Raw genomic sequence first — 20,414 nt, 5'->3', positions numbered from 1 at the left:
CTTTGGCTACTTTGCAGCAAAATTGGTGGATCTGAATGGATTCTCTTGATGTACCTTCATCAAGAGGCAACTACTGCTTATCCATCATTGTGCTGTCTCATTTGAGATGTTTCCCAATAACCTTCTGCATTAATCCTTCATCTTCCACTTTGCCATGGTTCTCGTAGCTAATGTTGCCCACTTTTTATCTTTGTTTCTTGCAATGCTCCATCTTCCTCCTCTGTCTCTCCAGGATTCGAGAGACAGCACAGCTTCATCATACCATGGAACAAGAGCTTGCGCATGCAGTAAATGCCAGTGCCAAATCAATGGATAAAGTTTACGCAAAATCAAAAACCACTGAGGTAAGAAATGGAAATTATAACTGTAGGGTATTGGTTGAAGAATGCAGCCAGCTAGACTGGATGGGCTATTGAGATCTATAGTCAGGCTAGATGTAATTATAAAGAAAAAAATAACATAATATACCTTTCTCTCCTGGTCAGTAATATTCGTAGCTGGGCTAGATTGGCTAATAATCTTTGGATTTTTTTTGGCCATACTATAGTTTGTAGTATTGCCTTCCACCAAGGCTCTTTCCAAAGAGTTGGTTTCTGTTGCTAGTAGGCTACATGGACTCCAGTAAAGTCTCTGATCAGCAAAGATAAAAGTATATAACTGATGTTTCATACCTTGATGAAGGGCTCAAGCCCGAAAAGTCAGTTATGCATTTTTATCTTTGCTATATAAAAGACACTGTTTGACCTGCTGAGTTTCCCCAGGATTGTGCTTTACTTCAATCACGGTGTCTACAGACTTTTGTACTTCACTAGGCCTCTGATTAGGTCTCACATGGAAGGCTAATCCAAAAGATTAGAGCTTTTGGAAAATTAGACCCAAAATTAACTTGGCAGGGGCAAGCAGCAGGTGATGATGGAGAGCTGTTTTTGTGGTTGGAAACCTATAAATAGCATAATACCACAGGAATTGGTGCTGACACCCTTACTGTTTGTCATAATCATTACCAACTTAGATGTGAATGTCAGCCGTACAATCAGTATGCTTTCAGATGACACAAAATTAGAGGTATTGATGATAGTGATGGATCGTCTAAAGCTACAGAGTAATACCAGTCAGCTAGTAAGTTGGGCATTGGGTATAAAAATTAGGAAGTTATGTTACTGCATCTATTTGGAGACATTTGGAATATCATGTGCAATTTCAGTCCACATTACAGGAAAAATGTGGATGCTTTGGAAGTTGCAGAAGAGGGTCACTAGATATTTCCTGGATTAGGTGCAAGGAAAGGTTGTACAAACTTGGATTGTTTTCTCTCAAGCATCAAAATCTGAGGGGTGACCTGATAGAATAGCAAAATGATGGAAGGCTCATACAGGATAAATAGTCAGTTTGTTTTCCAGGATGCAAATTTGCTTAAGTAGAGAAGGGAAAAATTCAAGGGAGATCTGCAAGGCATTTTATTTAATCTTCAGGGAGTGATAGATTGCTAAAATTTTATCCTGGTAAGTGTAAAGTTGTGCATTTTGGGGTTCTAAAGTAGGGTATATACCATGAATGTTAAAGCCTGAGAAGTACCGAGGAAAAAGGGACCAAGTCCAAAGGACCCTGAAGTTCAAAATTTAAAGCTTAAATTTATTGTCAGAGTACATGACGTTGTATACGACCCTGAGATTCTTTTTCTTGTGGACCTAGCAGAATTTCTATTTATCACTAGCTGTAACCTATACTCAAGAAGAAAGAGATGTGTACAAAAGAGGGAAATGTAAACAAAGAAAGAAAGAAATGTAAGCACACTTTGCAAATACAGAAAAAATAAATATTCAGTCATATATAATGAGCAAAGTAAGAGTTCTTAAATGAGTCCCCTATGTCTGTTGTTTAGGAATCTGGCAGTCAACATTTCAGGCTTTGATGGATGTTGTGTAACCTGCCAAGTTCTTTCAGCATTTTATGTATTGCTCAGATGGTAAAGAAGGCAAACTTGCCTTCATTGGACGGGGCATTGGTATAAAAATTAGGAAGTTATGTTACTGCATCTATTGGGAGACATTTGGAATATTATATGCAATTTCAGTCCACATTACAGGAAAAATGTGGATGCTTTGGAGGTTGCAGAAGAGGGTCACTAGATATTTCCTGGATTAGGTGCAAGGAAAGGTTGTACAAACTTGGATTGTTTTCTCTCAAGCATCAAAATCTGAGGGGTGACCTGATAGAATAGCAAAATGATGGAAGGCTCATACAGGATAAATAGTCAGTTTGTTTTCCAGGATGCAAATTTGCTTAAGTAGAGAAGGGAAAAATTCAAGGGAGATCTGCAAGGCATTTTATTTAATCTTCAGGGAGTGATAGATTGCTAAAATGTGCTGCTTGAGGGCATGGTGGAAATGTGGAATAATGACACTTAAAAGTCATTTTGAAACATGAACATACAACAAATGGAATGGACTGTATGCAAGCAGACATAGTGGCCTCCATAATGTTTGGGACAGAGACACATTTTTCCTTTACAGTATTTGCCCCTGTGCTCCACAATTTTAAATTTGTAATCAAACATGTAATTAAAGTGCACATTCCAGATTTTATTCAAGATTATTCAAGATTGGTTTGACCATGTACAAATTATAGCACTTTTTATGCATAGTTCCCTCTTACCAGGGCACCATAATGTTGGGGCATTTGGCTTCACAGTTCTTTGTGAGTACTCAGATATGTTTAATTGCTTCATTGGTGCAGGTATAAGAGAGCTTGGCTTGCTTCTAAGCTTTTGATCACTTTGGGGTTTGCAAACCACTAGTTAGTCACAGAAAGGATGGCCAGGTTACAGTTTCCCATTTAAAAGAGACTGCAAAATTCTAGAAAAAAAAGGGTCTTGTGGAGAGATGAGACCAAGATTAACCAGTGCCAGAGTGAAAGCAAGAGAAAAGTGTGGAGATGTAAAGGAACTGCCCAAGATCCAAAGCATTACACCTTTGCTGTGGTTTGCATCCTACAGTGTAGCCTCTGTATTTCTGTTTATGAAGTCTTCTGTAGGCAGTAGTCATTGACACATCTACATCTGCCTCCTGAAGATTGTTTCTATCTGTCAGACATATGTTTGGGCATTTTTCTTCATTATGATGTGAATTCTTGTATCATCACCAGTGGAGCTCTTCCTCGAATTACCAGGTCCCTTCGCGATTTCTGAACTCACCAGTGCACTATTTCTTCTTAATGATGTTCTGAACTGTTGATTTTGATAATCTCAAGGTTTGGATGATGTCCTATACTGTTTCATTCTTGTTTTTCAACCTCATAATGGCTTCTTTGACTTTCATTGGCACATCTCTGGTCCTCATCTTGAAAAATGGCAACTACAGACTCCAAAGCTAATTAAAAGCTTTGAAGGAAGCTTAGCTCTCTTATACCTACACCAATGAAACAATTAAACATACCTGAGTACTCTCAAACACCTATGAAGCCAAATGTCCTTAATATTATGGTGCCACGAAATGGGTGAACTGTGAATAAAAATATATACAAAATATACACAAATAATCTTGAATAAAATCTGGAATGTAATCATATGTGAATAGTTTGATTACAAATTTAAAACTGTGGAGCACAAGGGCAAATAAAAGAATAAGTGTCTTTATCCCAAACATCGAGGGTGCTGTATGATTAGTTTAATTTGGCATGGTGGTCAGCACAGACATTGAGGACAAAGGACCAGCCCTTTACTATATTTTCTATGAGAAGAGGATTTGAAGTGAGTGTTGGAATAATGAGGAATGTTTTGTGATACAGATTGGCTTTTCAGGACGTAGTTGGTAGATTTTTGATACTTGTGTATCAATCAGACAAGTTTAGTATTCCAACATCATTTTTTGCTCCGTGACTAAACAATGGATAGGCTATAATTTGCCCTTTGACAAGGTTCCAGCAGCAAAATCAATGAGGGACAAATCGTTCAAAGAAGAGGGTAGAGTCAGCAGGGAAGCAGACAAAGAATGCACACATCACATCTTAATCTGAAGTATGTAATTTAAGATAACAAGATCATGATGCTGAGATATTCCATGTATAAGCCTTTACTATGTCAAATACAGTAATCAAATGCAGACGATGGAATCTGGAGCTAATTTGGTGCTGCTTAGTTCCCATTAGTTGCATAGGAGATCCTGGTCACTCTCCACCCACCAGGATCTGGAAGAGCAACCCAATCCAGACAATCCCATCCCTTTTATGAGGGAAAAATGATCCTAAATTGAGTTTTTACCCATTCATTTAGTTCATAGGTCCACTTGCATGACATTTCCAAATTCTAGCCTTACTTGTCCTACCACCACAGGAATCTTTTGACCATATTTTTGTTTTTTCCAGGTTCTCATCCTTCAATTCACATTTCTAGCCTCTAGAAGTATCTAGTGGAAAGTACCAGTCTCTGTAAACCTTATCACCTACATTCTGTCTGCATTGGGTGTTGCTCAATTATGAGGACTAACTTCATCCATGGTTATAAATTCCAAAATAATGTTGCCCCATTTAATTTCTGCATTTCTCTCCAGGCTCACCTCAAAGTCCTTAACCTAAATTCTACATCCTCTTATTTGCCAAATATTCTTGTCTTCAAATGTCAACACTATTTACATTTAGTCTTTTAACCAAGTTAATTTTTAACCCTGCTCTTCATCCCAACTGCTATTTCTGGTAACTTCCATTTGGGAGTCTCATCAGAATCTCCGTTCGATATGATTTTAGTTTCTTTCCATTGCTGACTGATTCTTCTTACCTGTGAAGAGGCTTAAAATGTTTACTATGAAAAGGATGTACACTCTGTTCCCTAACTACTGTGAGCTGTTAATAATACAAGATGTAATGTGTGACAGGAATGACATTGGTACTGAGCAGATGTCGAGCCAATCTATAGTTATCTCTTGTTTTTGTTTCCTAAAGGGCTTGAGTTGTAGCCTAGTGATGGAAATGGTCAACAATGGGAAAGCCCTACACAATGAGACAGAGCTTCTACTGGCAGGCAAAATGTCACTGGTAAGGAAAAAGGGAAGAAACTAATGGATTCTACTGTTTATATCTGAAATAATAAACTGTCAGAAATTAAATTAAGTGTTTCAGTGGTTAAAAGAAGTTACCAACTCATGTAAAGTGAAAATGTAAATAATCTATATACCAAACAGCATTGAAGAACTGGAGTCTCATTGAACTATTTAGATGATTATATCAATGGAGTAAATTACAAGATGGAAAATATTCAAGAGCTTTGTTTGATAAAAAGATTAATACGTAATTAAGTGAGTACATGCTAGTCTAATCAAGGTTTGGTGGCTCATTCTGGTCAAGAATGGACATAATTGAAAGCAATAATACTGCCTAATTTTTCCTTTTTCCAAAATATTGCACCACAGCCTTGAATGACAGCTTCCACACACTTGGAATTTAAACTGACATTCAGTGTTCATGGTGAGGTAGTAAATTGAATTAAACGTTGGCTGTGTGAGAGAAGCCAGAGAGTGGTATTGGATGATTGCCTCTCTGGAGGCCTGTGATTTGTGGTGTCCCTCAAGTATCTGTGCTGAGTTCACTATTGTTTGTCATCCATATCATTGATCTGAATGATAATGTGGTAAATTGGATCAGCAAGTTTGCAGTTGACACAAAGATTGAAGGTGTAGTGGACAGTGAGGAAGGCTTGCAGAGGTATCTGGACCACCTGGAAAATGGACTGCAAAACGGCAGATGGAATTTAATGCACGCCAAATGGGAGGTGTTGCATGTCGTACCAAAGAGGGATCTGGGAATGCAGATACATAATTCTCATCTGCATCACAGGCAGATGGGGTCACATTGGCCTTCATATATCAAAGTATTGAGTATAGGAGTTGGGTTGTTATTGATGAAATTGTATAAGATATTGGTGAGGCCAAATTTTGAGTATTGACTACAGAAAGGATATCAATAAGGTTTAAAGAGTGTAAAGGAGATTTATAAGAATGTTACCAGAACTAGAAGAACTGAGTTACAGGGAAAGGCTAAACAGGCTAGTATTTTATTCCCTGGAATCCAGAAGATTGAGGGGAGATTTGATAGAGGTATACAAAATTATGATGGGTTTAGATATAGTAAATGCAAGCAGGCTTTTTCCACTGAGGTTAGGTGAGATAAAAACTAGAGGACATGGATTAAGGGTGAAAGGGGAAAACTTTAAAGAGAACATTAGGGGGAACTTCTTCACACAGAGAGTGGTGGGAGTGTGGAACGAACTGCCAACTGGGTTGGTAAATGCAGGTTCAACTTTGACATTTAAGAAAAATTTGGACAGGAATGGTATGAAGGCTGTGGTCTTGGTGCAGGTCAGTGGGACTAGGATTGAAGGGCCTGTTTCCATGTAGTAGTGTTCTAAGGTTCTGTGGATTGTTTTTTTGTGAAATATTGGAGATGGAGGGGGACTGATAGGTGTTTATAAAATTATGACAGGCATACACAGGGTATAAAACATATCATTGCTATATAAAGTCCACTGATTTGACCTGCTGAGTTTCTCCAGCATTGTGTTTTGATTTTATATGCTCAGAATTTTTCCTAGGTTTGAAATGTCAAATACTAGAGAATATAGCTTCAAAGTGAAAGGAGAAAAATGTAAAGAATTGTGATGCAAGCTTTTACAGTGAGTGACAGGTACCTGGAATTCATAGCCAAGGTAGGTGATAGAAGCAAACACAAAAGGCATTTAGACAGGCGCGTGATATGAAGGGGATGGAGAGGTATAGACCATATACAGGCAGCTGTGATTGGCACATACTATCATGGGCTGAAGGGCCTGTTCATATGTTAATTGAAACTAATACATTGGAGTAAAGTGAGCTAACACTTAGCTGCTTTCCAGTTTCATTTTTTGCTTTGTTATGGAGATGTTTGTGAGTCACTGATGCATGCTGAAGAGATCATATGTTGCTGTGGCAAAGAGATAATGTGTAGTATAAACAGATTTGATTGTGTATTACTAATTCATAGCAGATCGGAAATCATCTGAGCTTGTAAACAAATACTTGCACGACAGTCGGCAAGACTTTCAAAGTTGTTGAGCCTTACAGCACTCCCTGATAATGACACTGAAGCTCAGAAGCTGAAATTATTTGGTCAATCATATCTGATTATACTACAATTCAAAAGGGATGAGATAAAAATAAATTGAATGCACGTGTTTAAGGCTAGCATTTGTTTTTATTAGTGAGTGCGCTGCTGTATGCTTTCCTTTTCTGGTTGCAGCAGTTGGATCCCCCTCAGAAGGACGAACTCACTGGGGCTCTGGCTAATGTGGACCTTCAGCTTCGCAAATTGGCGGAAATCCCCTGGCTGTGTCAGCTCATCGAACCAAGCGATGATGAGGTAGGCTCAGGACAAAACAAGGAATTTTGCAACCTGACTGGTTTCCAGAATATGTCTGTAGGCCCAACCCCGAGTCTTTGTTTATTTTCCATTTTATTTTGCTCCTTAAAATTAAAACTGTATTTTTATAAAAAACCCCTCATGACGAGTTGATATAAAACAATCTTAAAAGTCTAGTAAATATTTGAAATCTCTTCTATAGGTGGATGAGTGTTGGAAAAGGTTTGCAGGTGTGAGGGCAGGACGGTTGTAAGCTATGACCAAGGCCGAGTCTTGTTCGCACATTAGACCTGCTTCCCACTGATCCTAATTTCAAAGGCACGAGTGAGAGTGGGATATTTTACTCTGTGTCTTTTCTCTGAATGTGTCATTCTAGGGACAGTTGTTGGAATATTCCAAACGCACTCGTAGTGCCAAGTTTCGTCTTGTGTCAAAGTTAAAAAAAGAGAAAAATAACAAGAATAAGGAAACCAGAGGGAATATGGGTTTGCCAGGTGTGTATGTGAACTTTAACTCTCAGTTTTATCATTATAACTCAGTCTGCATTTGTTTTCCATTCATGCCAGGAGTGATTCGTGTTCACAGTGGTATTCATTTTTTACTCTTCGCCTCAACTTGGATATATGTATAACTTTTTTCAGTGGGTTAACTTAACATTGTTAGCTGTTTGGTTAAACCTAAGTGTATTTAAAGAAATCAGTGCCCTCCTGTTTCTGTCTTCTTACAATTTGATGCCTCACAGAGGGATTAGGGGTTGCCCTAATAAGAGCCCATCTGGTCAAATTCCCAATGATGTTTTTATGATTAATCATCTATTGAAATAGTGAAGTTTACGGTTCTGGAGTAGAAGGCTTGCCCTACTCCAGGATTTTCATTGGTAGTAAGTCGTCTCTATGTGGTCTCCCATGCTGTTTAGATGAGGCAGGTGAAAATTTCACATCACAACTTTAACTGTCACAATGGTTTTTGTAAGATGTGCCATGTGTGAGGAAATCCCACGTTCTATCTGATTTCATCTTGCTAACCATGCCTCAGAATATATCAGCAAAAGAAAATATGCTTTGGAACTTCCCATATATGCCAGAACGTCTTGACTGACTGATCCTTCTAGTGGTCAAATATATTACCAATACTCACCAGTCAAGAATAGAAAATTGAGAGTGAACATGAGTTCAATGAGGTAGGAAGGCTGGTGCAGATGTATTTGTGTCTGAACAGCATAAAATTCAGGATGATATATAAGTGCAGATACTTTTTTATTTTCCTGAAACTGCATTTTTTTCAGAAAATATCTAAATCTTCAAAACGGAAAACATTAAAAACTCATTTTTAATTGAGAGTGACCGTTAACCATGGTGTACAAAAGGACATTTGACCTCGGCTTCAGCTAATCCTGACATCGTGATTGTTTTCAGAGTACCACCCATTATCTGGCTCAGAATAACTAATTTTTTTTTCATTAAATTGTGTCAGAATTATTTTTCTGCATTTGAATCTATGCAGCACCTTTCAATAAATATGAAAATATTATATTCTGAATATTTAAACAGTCCTATAATTTGTAACAAATCATTTTATACTTTTTATTGCTTTGATTAATAGTCCATGTCTGCTAATATATTGAATAGTCAATTGCAGATGTGCTCCAGGATAGTTTTAAGTGGAACTTGCATCAATGGCCTTGCTTGGACGTATAATCTATTGTTATTCTATCAACCTAAGGCACACATATGTTTTATACATACTGACTCGTATTACATCTGGGTTTAGTTTTATCTTTGTTTCCTTCTAGATACTGAATGCAAATTGGTTTTAACCCCTTGCTCCATGTAACTGAGCAAAGATTTCAGGGAGCATCTTAACAAGGGACATGACACATCAAGGGTGCAAACACACAAGTGTAAATTGGTGGAAAAGACACATCAATATCAACCAAATAGTTCTTCTCCTTCCTGTTTCCTCCCTCAAAGATTAACATTGGGGTGGATATTTCAATGACATTGGTTCATCCTCCAATATTTCACTCAAGTGATCATTCTTTGTGTTGGAGCCAGACAGTAATTATTTGGAAGATATCAAAGCCAAACACAATTCTCTCTCCACCCGATATTTATTTGAATATTCCTGGAACTAACAAAACAGAAGGAGAAGGCAGCTTCCCCATTATTTCCAACCAATCCTTGGAGCATATCCCAAGGGAAGTACTTTAATACCATTGTGGACCTGACTTCAACTAATTCACAACAGATTGTGATACATAGGGATGCTATTGCTTTCTGTATTTCAATACTATGTCAGATGTATTTTCTGTCAACACTATTTTTCTTTATCCTTCAGGGTTATCACTGCTGTAGTCATATTGGAGGCAATTTTGTTTTTTATATATTTGATGTTGTAATGTGGAGCTTTCCACTCAAAAACACATATTTCATTTCAGCAGCTGTGTTGGTCTCGAGGTTGTGTTGCATGTTTACTAATTCATGGTATCCTCTTGAAATTCCTTTTGTGAGATTTATCTGCACACTCTTAAATTTCTGTGGGCCTCTTTATTGCTAGCGGGTGATGGTTGTGCATTTCTCTTTGCCTTTGGGAATGTGGGTACTGAAGGCGGCGCTGCTCTTCGCTTTCCCACAGTGCATCAGTGGGGTACTGAGGAGGTGGCGGCCTGGTTAGAGCATCTTAGCCTGTTCGAATACAGAGACATCTTCATCGGACACGACATCCGTGGCTCAGAGCTCTTGCATCTGGAGAGACGAGATCTGAAGGTACTGCAAGTGACATTCTCACTTCTGCATGAATGACAAGCTAATATGGCCTGGCCTTATCAGTCCTGTACTTCTGCAATAACTTTCTGTGTGGGCTGAGATCACATCATTTGGAAATGCCTTGAATCTATTACTTCTAGAGGAGTTTGTGAAGGATAGATTACTATTTGGAAAATTATTGGATGTATAAATAAATTTTATACATCCTAAAACATTTTTTAGACAAAATGGCCAACTGAGACTAAAAAAAAATTCAGTGAAAGAAAGGGAGGACACAAAAAAATGGAGCAAGACTCTTTCCCATTAAATTTTTAAAGTGTTAGTAAAAACAGCATCAGTTATATTGGTATGAAGAGACAAAAACATTTAATAGATCTTTCAAACTTTGTAATTGAATTGTAGTCTAAGCATGCGAGTCAAACCAAGTGCCTACACTGGGGCTCTTGCTGGGTTGCACTAATTGAGTCTCAAGTCAAGTTACCTGCACTGGAACTCCAAAAGATAGGGCTTCGTAAATCTGAAATATCTGAAAGTCAAAGATTGGGGTTAATTCTTAGTCCTGCTGAAAATGGGTAAAAAGGCAAGTGCCCATAATGGAATTCATTAACAAAGGCCACAGTAAATGGGTATCAGATATCCTGGACTTAGAGCAGTGTCTTTGTTGTTTTGGATCTTCCAGGGATCAAATAAAATGTTGAGGGGAGGGGAGAAATTCGGACCCAGCCTCTTGATTTTTGAACAATGAAAAAGTTTCAATGATTTCTTTGTAGGTAATTTTATCTTGGTGTGTATTAACAATCTGATGTGATGTCAGTTGCTGCCAAGCTTCTGGGGTATTTCAAACGTTTGTTTCCCTTTTGGTTGTTTGCACAAGATTTCTCAATGTTAAACTCTTTTCATGGTAATCATTGCTTAATCTCAAATATCTGAGCAACTTTGTCACAAAATGTTTTGGCCCTCAATTTTTTATCAGTAATTGATTCTTATCTGTGCAGCTTGGAAACGATCCCTTCAACCCAATTCATCCATATTGCCCAAAGTACCTATCTGCATTAATCCCCTTTGCCTGGGTTTGGCCATATCCCTCTAAACCTTTCCAAAGCATGTACCACTTCAAACATCTTTCAAACACTGTAATTGTACCTGACTTCACCTCTTCCTCATTTCACCACCAACCTCCATGTGGAAAAACGTGCCCCTGTGATCCCCTTTGAATCTTTCCCCTCTCATCTTAAATCTGTGCCCTCTAGTTATGGACTCCCTAACCCTGTGAAAGACAGTGACCACCTACCCAGTCTATGCTCCTTATAATTTTATAAACTTCTATAAGGTGATCCTTCTGCCTCCTTTGCTCCAGAATAAAACAGTCCCAACCTATCCAATCTCTCCTTGTCCCTCAAGCTTTCCAGTCCAGGCATTATTCCTGTGAATTGTTTTGCACACTCTCAAGATTAATCATGTCCTTCCTACAAAATGGAAACCAGAATTGCACACAATACTCCAAGTGGACTGTAAATCAATTGATTTGTATAACTGTACTGCTATCCAAAATATGGATGTGTATACTTGGAAATACTGTGTTCGGCTTGCTTGGTCTGTGCACAGTAGCATTTCTGTATGAATATTTTTGCATTATTTGTGTTAACATTTTTCAGTGTCCAGATCACATTCGGTGCATAAATTATAACAAGCCTCCTTCTTCACCTCATCCTCACCAATCTAGCTTTTGCAAACTGATTCATCCATGACATTATTAGAAGGAATGACCACCATATGTTTATGTGGAGACTAAAATTCTATTTTTACATTCAGAAGAAATGCATTCTGTGGGGTACTACACTACATTGAAGGGAATAAACATTTCAGAACAAACCTGGCAGTTGAAAACTAGCATAATTGAGGCTTTTTGCATGTTCCGCAAGTTCAGAATTGCATTTGACAACATTCTGGAATTTGGCACTTGATGTAATCCTCTTTTTAATGTTGCCTTCATGACATCAAAGTGGTTCAAAGAGAAATGTAGCAGAGCATACTTGGGACAATGCTCAGCCTTTGGTGAAGTGGCAACATTGAAAAATATTTGTTGAATAGAGTGAAAGTAATGTTCAGAGTGAAGTGGTCCCTTAATTAATGGATCTGATCAATGCTCAATGGTCATGTTTGATCTAGTTTGCTTATTAGTGATCTCAGAGGAGATTTCTTGAATATCTCCATCAAAATGAGTAGATCCCATTATGATTGTAAAAGATTGAGTTTTGATCTACTTTCAGCCAAAAGGATTGTGATGATCCATCGTGGCATCATCTGCTTCCCACTATCTCACAGGCCATTCTTAGCTGCTGTAATTTATCTGGTCAGATACAAAGAAAAGTTGAGCATTTTAAATACCCAGAAAACAGAGGATTTTGAGAGTATCTGCTTATATATTGTACTCCAAATTTAACTCTATCTCAGATGTTTTTGTGCATCGGAAAAATTCCAGATGTAACTTCAGTAAACCAAGATTAGGTTGTGTCCTGTTTGGCTGGCTACTACCCCATCAATCTGCTTTCAAACATCAGCAAGGTAATGGGAGACTATTGCTATCAGCATCCCTGAACATTTGTGGCTTTCACCGTTGACACACCATGGGCAGCACTCTGCTTCCACTTGAAGAACAAGGCCAGGAAGATCAAGAAACACCACATTTAGCAAGATCACTTCCACGTTGTACACCTTGATGACAATAAATCTGTTGTTCCTTCATTGCCAAGGTATCACCATTCTGAAATGATTTAGGTAAACTTTGTAACTGTGCCATCACCACCTGACCGGTCGGTAAGGGATTAAAAAAAAGGTGGCTCTCGAAGGAGGTTAAAGTTTTCATTAAATAGTCTTGGTTTTGCTGTCAGATTTGTTTTGGAAAACCCCCTATTTCCCCAATGTGCTTCATGTCATTGACCAAGCTGCAATGATATTTTTCAAGAATTGCAAACTGCACCATCTGACACGTGAAGGCTTGAACGAACATTTAGCATTAAACCCCCATACTAACTTACCACTGCTTCCATTTACACACCTATAAAAGTTTAGAACGAATAAATCAAGATTACTCTTACAATTTCACCTGGAATGCCATAATACCCAACTTGTACTAATTCTAATCCTTTTTTAAGGTTAGTTTCATTCCAAACATGAGAAATAGCAAAAGCTTCATCTGATTTTCTGAGTAAGCTGAGAAAAGTGATGTATTACGAGCTGTTGTTGCAAAAATGTTTGGTTATGTGAGGGGTGTGAGCAAAATGCATCAATATCTACCAGAATAAGACAGCTCTACTCTAATCCAGGAAAACCACACTTGCTGTATGTGGGAAGTTCTGTTAGTAAAACTATAAGATGTAGGAACAGAATTAGGCCATTTGACCTATTGAATCTGCTCCGCCACTGAAATTATGGCCGGTATTTTTTTTTCCTCAACCCCATTTTCCTAACTTTAACCTTTGATACATTTATTCATGAAGAACTTATCAACCTCTGCTTTAAATATACCTAATGACAGCCTCCTCAGCCACCTTTGACAACAAATTACACAGATTCACTACCCTCGACCTAAAGAAATTCCTCCTCGTCTCTATTCTAAAGAGTCATCTAATTCTGGCTGTGCCCTCTGGTCACCAGTGAGGCTGTGCCCTCTGGTCCTGAACTCGCCCATGACTGTAAACGTCTTCTCCATAGCCACTCTATCTAGTCCAGTGGTTCTCAACCTTTTTCTTTCCACTCACATAGTACTTTAAGTAATCCCTATGTCATTGGTGCTCTGTGATTAGTAAGGGATTGCTTAAGGTGGTATGTGACTGGGAAGGGAAGGTTGAGAATCACTGCTTTAGACCCAATTGTTACTGAAATAATCTGCTTGATAAAAATTGTCATTGGCCCATTTCCTTTGGAGTCAATTTCCACCCACATCCCACCTTAAGCGATCCCTTACTAATCACAGAGCACCTATGGCATAGGGAATACTTAAAGTGGTTTGTGAGTGGAAAGAAAAAGGTTGAGAACCACTGATCTAGTCCTTTAAATGAGAAACCGACCCACCCTCCTTTCCTTCTAAACTCCAGTGAGTACAAGCACTGAGCCATCGAATGCTCTTCCTATGTTAACCCTCTCATCCCAGGATCATTCTTGTAAACCTCCTCTAGACCCTTTCCAATGCCAACACTTCCTCCATTTGATATGGGGCCCAAAACTGCTCACAAAATTCTGAATGTGATCTGACCAATGCCTCATAAGACCTCAGCATTGCATCCTTGGATTTGTTTTCAAGTCCTCTCTAACTGAATGCTAACATTGGATTTGCTTTTCTTACAACTGACTTGAACTGCAAGCAAGCCCTTAGGGAATCCTGCACTTGGGCTCCTAAGTTCCTTTGGGCCTCCAGTTTCTGAATTCTGTCCCCATTTATAAAATAGTCTACACTTTTATTTTTTTTAACCGAAATGGATTACCATACACTTCCCTATGCTGTGTTCCATCTGCCACTTGTTTGCCCATTTTCCCAACCTGTTCAAGACTCTTTACTGACTCCCTGGTTATTCAATACTACCAGCCCGTCCACCTATCTTCACGTCATCTGCAAACTTGAACACAAAAGCCATAATTTCAGTTATCCAAATCATTAACATGAACATATTGCAAATAGAACTGCAAAAGAAAGACATTGCTGTTCACTAGCATAATATATGCAACTACATCAATTAAAAGGTTCAATGGGTGCTTGAAACTACATAATCACTTGCTATGTGCGCCTTATAGTTATTTTATGTGTATCTTATAATTTCCAATTTGTCTTTCATAAGCCTGAAGATTAATAGCTTGAGAGGGACTGGAACTGATATATAATGTTGTTGCCTTTAATTTAAATTCTCCCCTTCCCATCCACATCAAATAATGCTTAATTTCTGGAGAAGAAAGTAGGTCAGTTATTTGAGATTGGTATTGAGGTGTTCAACACAGCTATACTGTATTTTAGGAAAGCTTATCGGTGTGACTTCATATTTGATTGGGAGTACAATAGAAAATGTAAGTGTCTGCATCTTCTTCACAGAACAAGTTGAGAAAAATAATACCATATTCACTGGCCTTGGTTATTGACTACTTGATCAGGACTTGTGTCAGAGGGGTGTACACTGTCCAAGTTGGAAAGGAAATATGCCGTCTACCTGAGGGGAAAGAACTTCATACTATTTAGTCACCTTTGAACATTACTTTATCTACTTAAATCCATTTCCTTTACAGGTCATTTTCATTTCCTGATCTACATTCTCATTGATATTATTGTAATATATTATCAAGTTAACACACTGCAAATAAACACCTGTCTTTTAACCTGTGCTTGGCAGGACTTGGGGATAACAAGAGTGGGCCACATGAAGCGGATCCTACATGGGATCAAGGAGTTGAGCCGGAATACACCTGTCAGCGAAGTGTGATGTACATGTTCAGCTCCTGTGCCTACAGAGCTACCTAAGCCTCTAGCCCACCGAATAGAGGATGAAAATGGCTAACCTTTGGCTGATCATGTTTGCTTCGCATTCATCTAATCAGAAGGTGCGGCTTTGGAGCATCTAACAGATGTCAAAGTTAAAACCATCCTCATACTCAAATCTAATGCCAAAAGAAAATGGGAATGAGGCTTAATCAAAATAATGCTGGATTTAAGACAAAAATGTTGTCATATCAGAATGGGAGTTACCTCAAGTATGGTATCCATGGCAACCAGTTTGTTTGGATTATTAGTCTGAAAGTTAGCTGGAACTAAAATTGAATATGACAAGTCTAAAATTCAATAGTGATCCTAATGAAGAGGGATCATTTTTTGTAGACAAAGGAATGTTCTGCACACCAGTGACCTGATCTCAAAAACACATTTATGACAGGGTCAAAGCACTTATTTCTTTTAAAAACCAGATATGGCCTAATGAAAATGTTCTCATCGACAAATATTAAGTTAACCTTTTAATCTGTGAGAGGGATTTGGCTTGTGTGTGGAGCCCTACACCTTTCTCACAACTCAGAATTTGTACGGAGGCCTTCTACAGAACATCAACTTGAAGAAACCAGGAATGCTATTACAGTGTCTTCCTGTACTGGTTGCCTTTAAAGCTCCTGCCATTAATGCTTTGTTATCTATTGCCTAAATGAAATAAGACATTGATGAACTTCAGGGTATAGGGATCCAGGAGCTGAGTTTCATGCTCAGACTCCAACAGGGGAGCTTTTAGTACGACACTGCCAGTGGGCATATACTAGGCTCACCCTATCCCTTTGGAGTAAGTGCACCCTGGATGATATTGTCCTGAGTGTTGAAGATATATAAGGGTCAATCCTGGATTGTCTGGGTAGTTTAAGTATCAGTCCTGGGTTGACTGGAAAGCATGAGATTCATTTCAGAAATGTTTGCAATGTCTAAGACTAATTCAGAAGAATTTGGGATGTATGCGAGTGAGTCCTTAAAAAGAATTGTATTTTTACATGTTTGACAATCTCAGGATGTCAAGAATCATCTTACAACCTTTAATTTTGAAATATATTCCTTTTGTAATGTTGGAAATTGTAGCAGCAATATCCCATAAACAATAATTGACAACAACCACAGAAAATCTATTAACCATGTCTGTTAAAGATACATTTCTGCTAGGACACCAAGGAGAACTTTCCTTCTGCAGTTAACTGAGAGGGAAAACATCTCATCTAAATATACAATCTTTGATGGTGCAGCATTTTTTCAGTACTGGCAGAATGCAACATACTGAGCCACGATTGACACCTGGAGATTATGGAACGTGGTAGAATCCTAAATCTTGTGATGTATGGAAGTGAATCCTGGAATGTGTAAGGGTGAATTCAGGAGTGATTGGAACCTGCTATCGGTCCTGGTGTCCTTGGTGTGGAGTTTGCACATTTTCCCTGTGACCATGTGAGTTTCTTCCAGGCGCTTTGGTTTCCTCCCATATCCTAAAAACATGCAAGTTGGTGAGTTAATTGGCAACTCTAAATTGTCCTGAGTGGTAGAATCTGAGGGTAGGGAGACAAGAATTGTTGAGAATGCTGAAAGAATTTTTAAAAATAGGATTAATATGAATGTAAATGGGAGATTGGCGGTCAGTGGAGACTTTGTGGGCTGAAATTTTTCTTTTGCTTGTTAAAAGATTATTGTGATTTGAAGAAGATGGTTTGACCAACGTCTTGGTGCATCTCCTTCAAGACTTGATTGCCAAATTATTTTTTTCATCTTTCTGCTTTCTTTTGCACGTTCCTTAGTTTAGAAGAATGAAGCTGGTAGAGGCTTGATTTCAGGACCAGTGACATGTTGTACCCACTTCATTTAAATATAAACTGAACTGGATTAAGGTCTCATTGCTCCTGAAAGTTTAAATCTGGATGTGAGATAGAGAGATAAAACACATGACTGTTTAATGATCTCTCAGCCTTGCTTCCTGTGTGTTTAAATCCTTCTTAGGTCCAGTGGCTCCCTCCGTCCATGTTATGCTATGCATCTGAACTTTTCATTCCCCTTTTTGCAGCCAATTTTGCATTCACCCACCAGTGGAGCACATGCCTTCTCACTTCTAGACCAAATTCCTGGATTTCCTGAACCATTTGCTGCCTTTCTCTTTAACATATTTACTTAGTATCTAATTCTTTGATGAAGTATTTAAACCCTTTCTAGAATCATGTCTATGAATTGATATTCATTCAGTCCCATTTTTAAGGCATCTTGCTTTATTTTTCCAATTAAAAGGCACATTGCAAATGGAACTTGAATTCTTGAATGGTGCTCTCTCCCCCTCTTCCCTTGAGCCTACTCCAGAGTTTTAAAAAATCCCAGCTCATCAATCTTTTTCCTATGCTCTGTCAGTTTAAACTAGTAATCATTATGATTGCAAGTTTGTGACTCTTCTTTTCCTCTACATGAAGATTAGAATGGGAATGTCAGGGACCGGGGAGCCCTTTGAATTTTCTTGGGATCTATATGGAGTCATAAAGAATCCATAACAGCCTTGACCTCTACCAAGGCAAAAGAAACCCATTGTCATCTGTGGATGCTGCCTGGATCACCAAATTTCTCCAGCATTTTATGCTCCATTAAGCAACCTCATCTCACCTGTTGCCCATTTACTTTTTTCTGTTGGGGGTGGGGTGGTAGTGGTGAACACCATTGCACGATTGCATTTTTTGGACCAAAGTTTATTGCACATATCAAATAAAGCACAGAAAAAAATGATTTGAGATCGGGGAATGAAGACATTTTTTTAAAAAAAGAGAGAATGAGATCTATTAGCAGGAAGAGTTAAACAGAAAAATGAAGAAACATGGTACTTTAATCCAGCAAGGAAGTATCCATCATCTTGTTTTGATACCTTATCATTTGTTGCAGTGAACCCTGTGGGGTTGCACCCTAAGGCTGTTAAAGACAATGGCAGGTTTTAATGTTTCAATCAACGATGTACCTTTGACATTTATAATGACTGTGGATCCATTCAGTGGAAGACAGTAGGTTTCTATTGAAAACAATCCACAGATCTCTCCAAAAGGAAACAGTTGACTGTTTGATAGATGACTCCCTTTAAAGAAAGATTGGGCTCTTTGTTTTAAGGTGATTAATATGATTAAAGGATGACTGTAACGTGCTATTTAAAGATGTAATAGATCTGTTTAAATGGAGATTATGGTTCCCTTGTTTAAAAGGTAACCATGGCACTGTTTGAAGATAGCTGCTTCACGGATTTGATATTTCTTGATTAGTCTAATAATTATGATAATTAGAATTATCTAACTGCGCAATAGCAGGGTTCACTGCACCACACTTTAACTCACCAAGTGATAGTTTCTTGTTGATAACATTGCTCTCTGTTTGGAGAGCAGAAAGTGGATTTTTTTGGTTCTATCTTCTGCCTTGTCATGAGGTCTGCATATTGTATTTATTCTTAATTTATATATAAATATGGCTGTGACTGTATTTTTGTATATATTAATTGTCAATCGATGTACATATTTACTGTAAATACAGTGGGATTGAATCCAATCTTCCAGTAAAATGCATTTTTCTCATTTTCGTTTTCCATCAAATTTTTTTGAAAGTCTTTGATGATGAAAAGTGCTTCAGCAAATGAAAGTTTAACTTCATGCTTCTCTTATTGTAATTAAAATTCATTGTTGACAGGACCTACTTTGAAACACTAACTATGAATCCATTTACCACTTGTTACATGGAGACGCCACGCAAGAAGATTTGTTTACTTTCCAATAATACTGCTCTTCTAATTCACGCACCCATCCATCGGTTCATATACTTACTCATCTCTCCACTTATTCAACAATCCTTCCCCTCATATGTGCCCATCCTTCGACTCACTCACTCACCAGTTCCTCCATTCCCTTGTTCATTACTCTCTCATCACTTTGCTGTCCTAAACTAATCCATTCACCCTTCCTCTCACTCACTCCTATGGACTTAGTGGTATGTTCCACGTTCCCTCCAGATAGTGACAACATCATTCTCAAGTTGAAATCTTAAGAATCAATTTATTCTCTGGGACATGTGAACAGAAAGATGAGCAAGCAACCCTGCAAAATTAACTTTGCACAGTAACTCTCTTACCATGGAGTATGTTTCAAGCAAAAACAAAATGCTCTCTTAAGCAACACGAAGCTGATCTGAAATTAAAGGTAACACTGCTCCAGCCACATCAGCAAATAGTGCAATGGGAGAATACTGAAGAGATGATTATTTTGTTTCTTCCCTCAGTAATGAAAATGCTACAAATTAAAAAATCAATTAAGATTCCCTTTATCAACTGCATAAGCGACAGTGCGGGTTCATTGTGTGTCTAGCAAAAGGAGAATTATGTATTTATCAAGTAAAAAGAGTGATGATTCTCTGGTGGCCATCATGAACATGCTCCTAGCAATCTGCAAGAAGGTCACATGAGACAGACCCAGATTCTAGAAGGATTTTCAAGGATGTTGGCTTTTTAATTGTCTTTTAGATCTTCAGGGTCTTTAAAGTTGCCTTGATCCTTGATACATCAGTCATCTATGCACCTGTTCTTGTTGTTTCTCCCATCTTCCTCCTTGCTACAATTTTTCCATAAGGAATTCTTTGAGTTAAAGTGTTTAGATTAAGGGAAGATTGACATGGATGTCAAGCAAGTTGGATGGTTTGAAGAGCATCTTGTCACTCCCAGCCAGTATACACATATCTTTGGTGAGGGAATAAATGAATCA

General features: G+C 38.2%; 1 protein-coding gene across 16 annotated transcripts in view; it reads left to right on the top strand.

The window, feature by feature from the left end:
* The window catches only part of LOC138742304 (diacylglycerol kinase delta-like), a 152,084-nt gene extending 132,846 nt beyond the window's left edge, over positions 1-19,238 (top strand). For 5 of the 16 annotated variants that reach the window (XM_069896549.1, XM_069896544.1, XM_069896552.1 and 2 more), the window contains 6 exons: positions 233-344; positions 4,936-5,028; positions 7,264-7,383; positions 7,760-7,877; positions 9,991-10,148; positions 15,232-15,514. In XM_069896549.1, coding sequence (XP_069752650.1) covers positions 233-344; positions 4,936-5,028; positions 7,264-7,383; positions 7,760-7,877; positions 9,991-10,148; positions 15,232-15,375 — 745 coding nt within the window. In that variant the 3' untranslated portion in view covers positions 15,376-15,514. The other 11 variants (XM_069896559.1, XM_069896561.1, XM_069896548.1 and 8 more) reach the window with 10 other exon arrangements.
* The last annotated feature ends 1,176 nt before the right edge of the window (positions 19,239-20,414 follow it).

The sequence above is a fragment of the Narcine bancroftii genome, chromosome 9, assembly GCF_036971445.1.
Source record: "Narcine bancroftii isolate sNarBan1 chromosome 9, sNarBan1.hap1, whole genome shotgun sequence".
Lineage (NCBI taxonomy): Eukaryota > Metazoa > Chordata > Chondrichthyes > Torpediniformes > Narcinidae > Narcine > Narcine bancroftii.
This window is presented reverse-complemented; position numbering and strand designations above follow the sequence as displayed.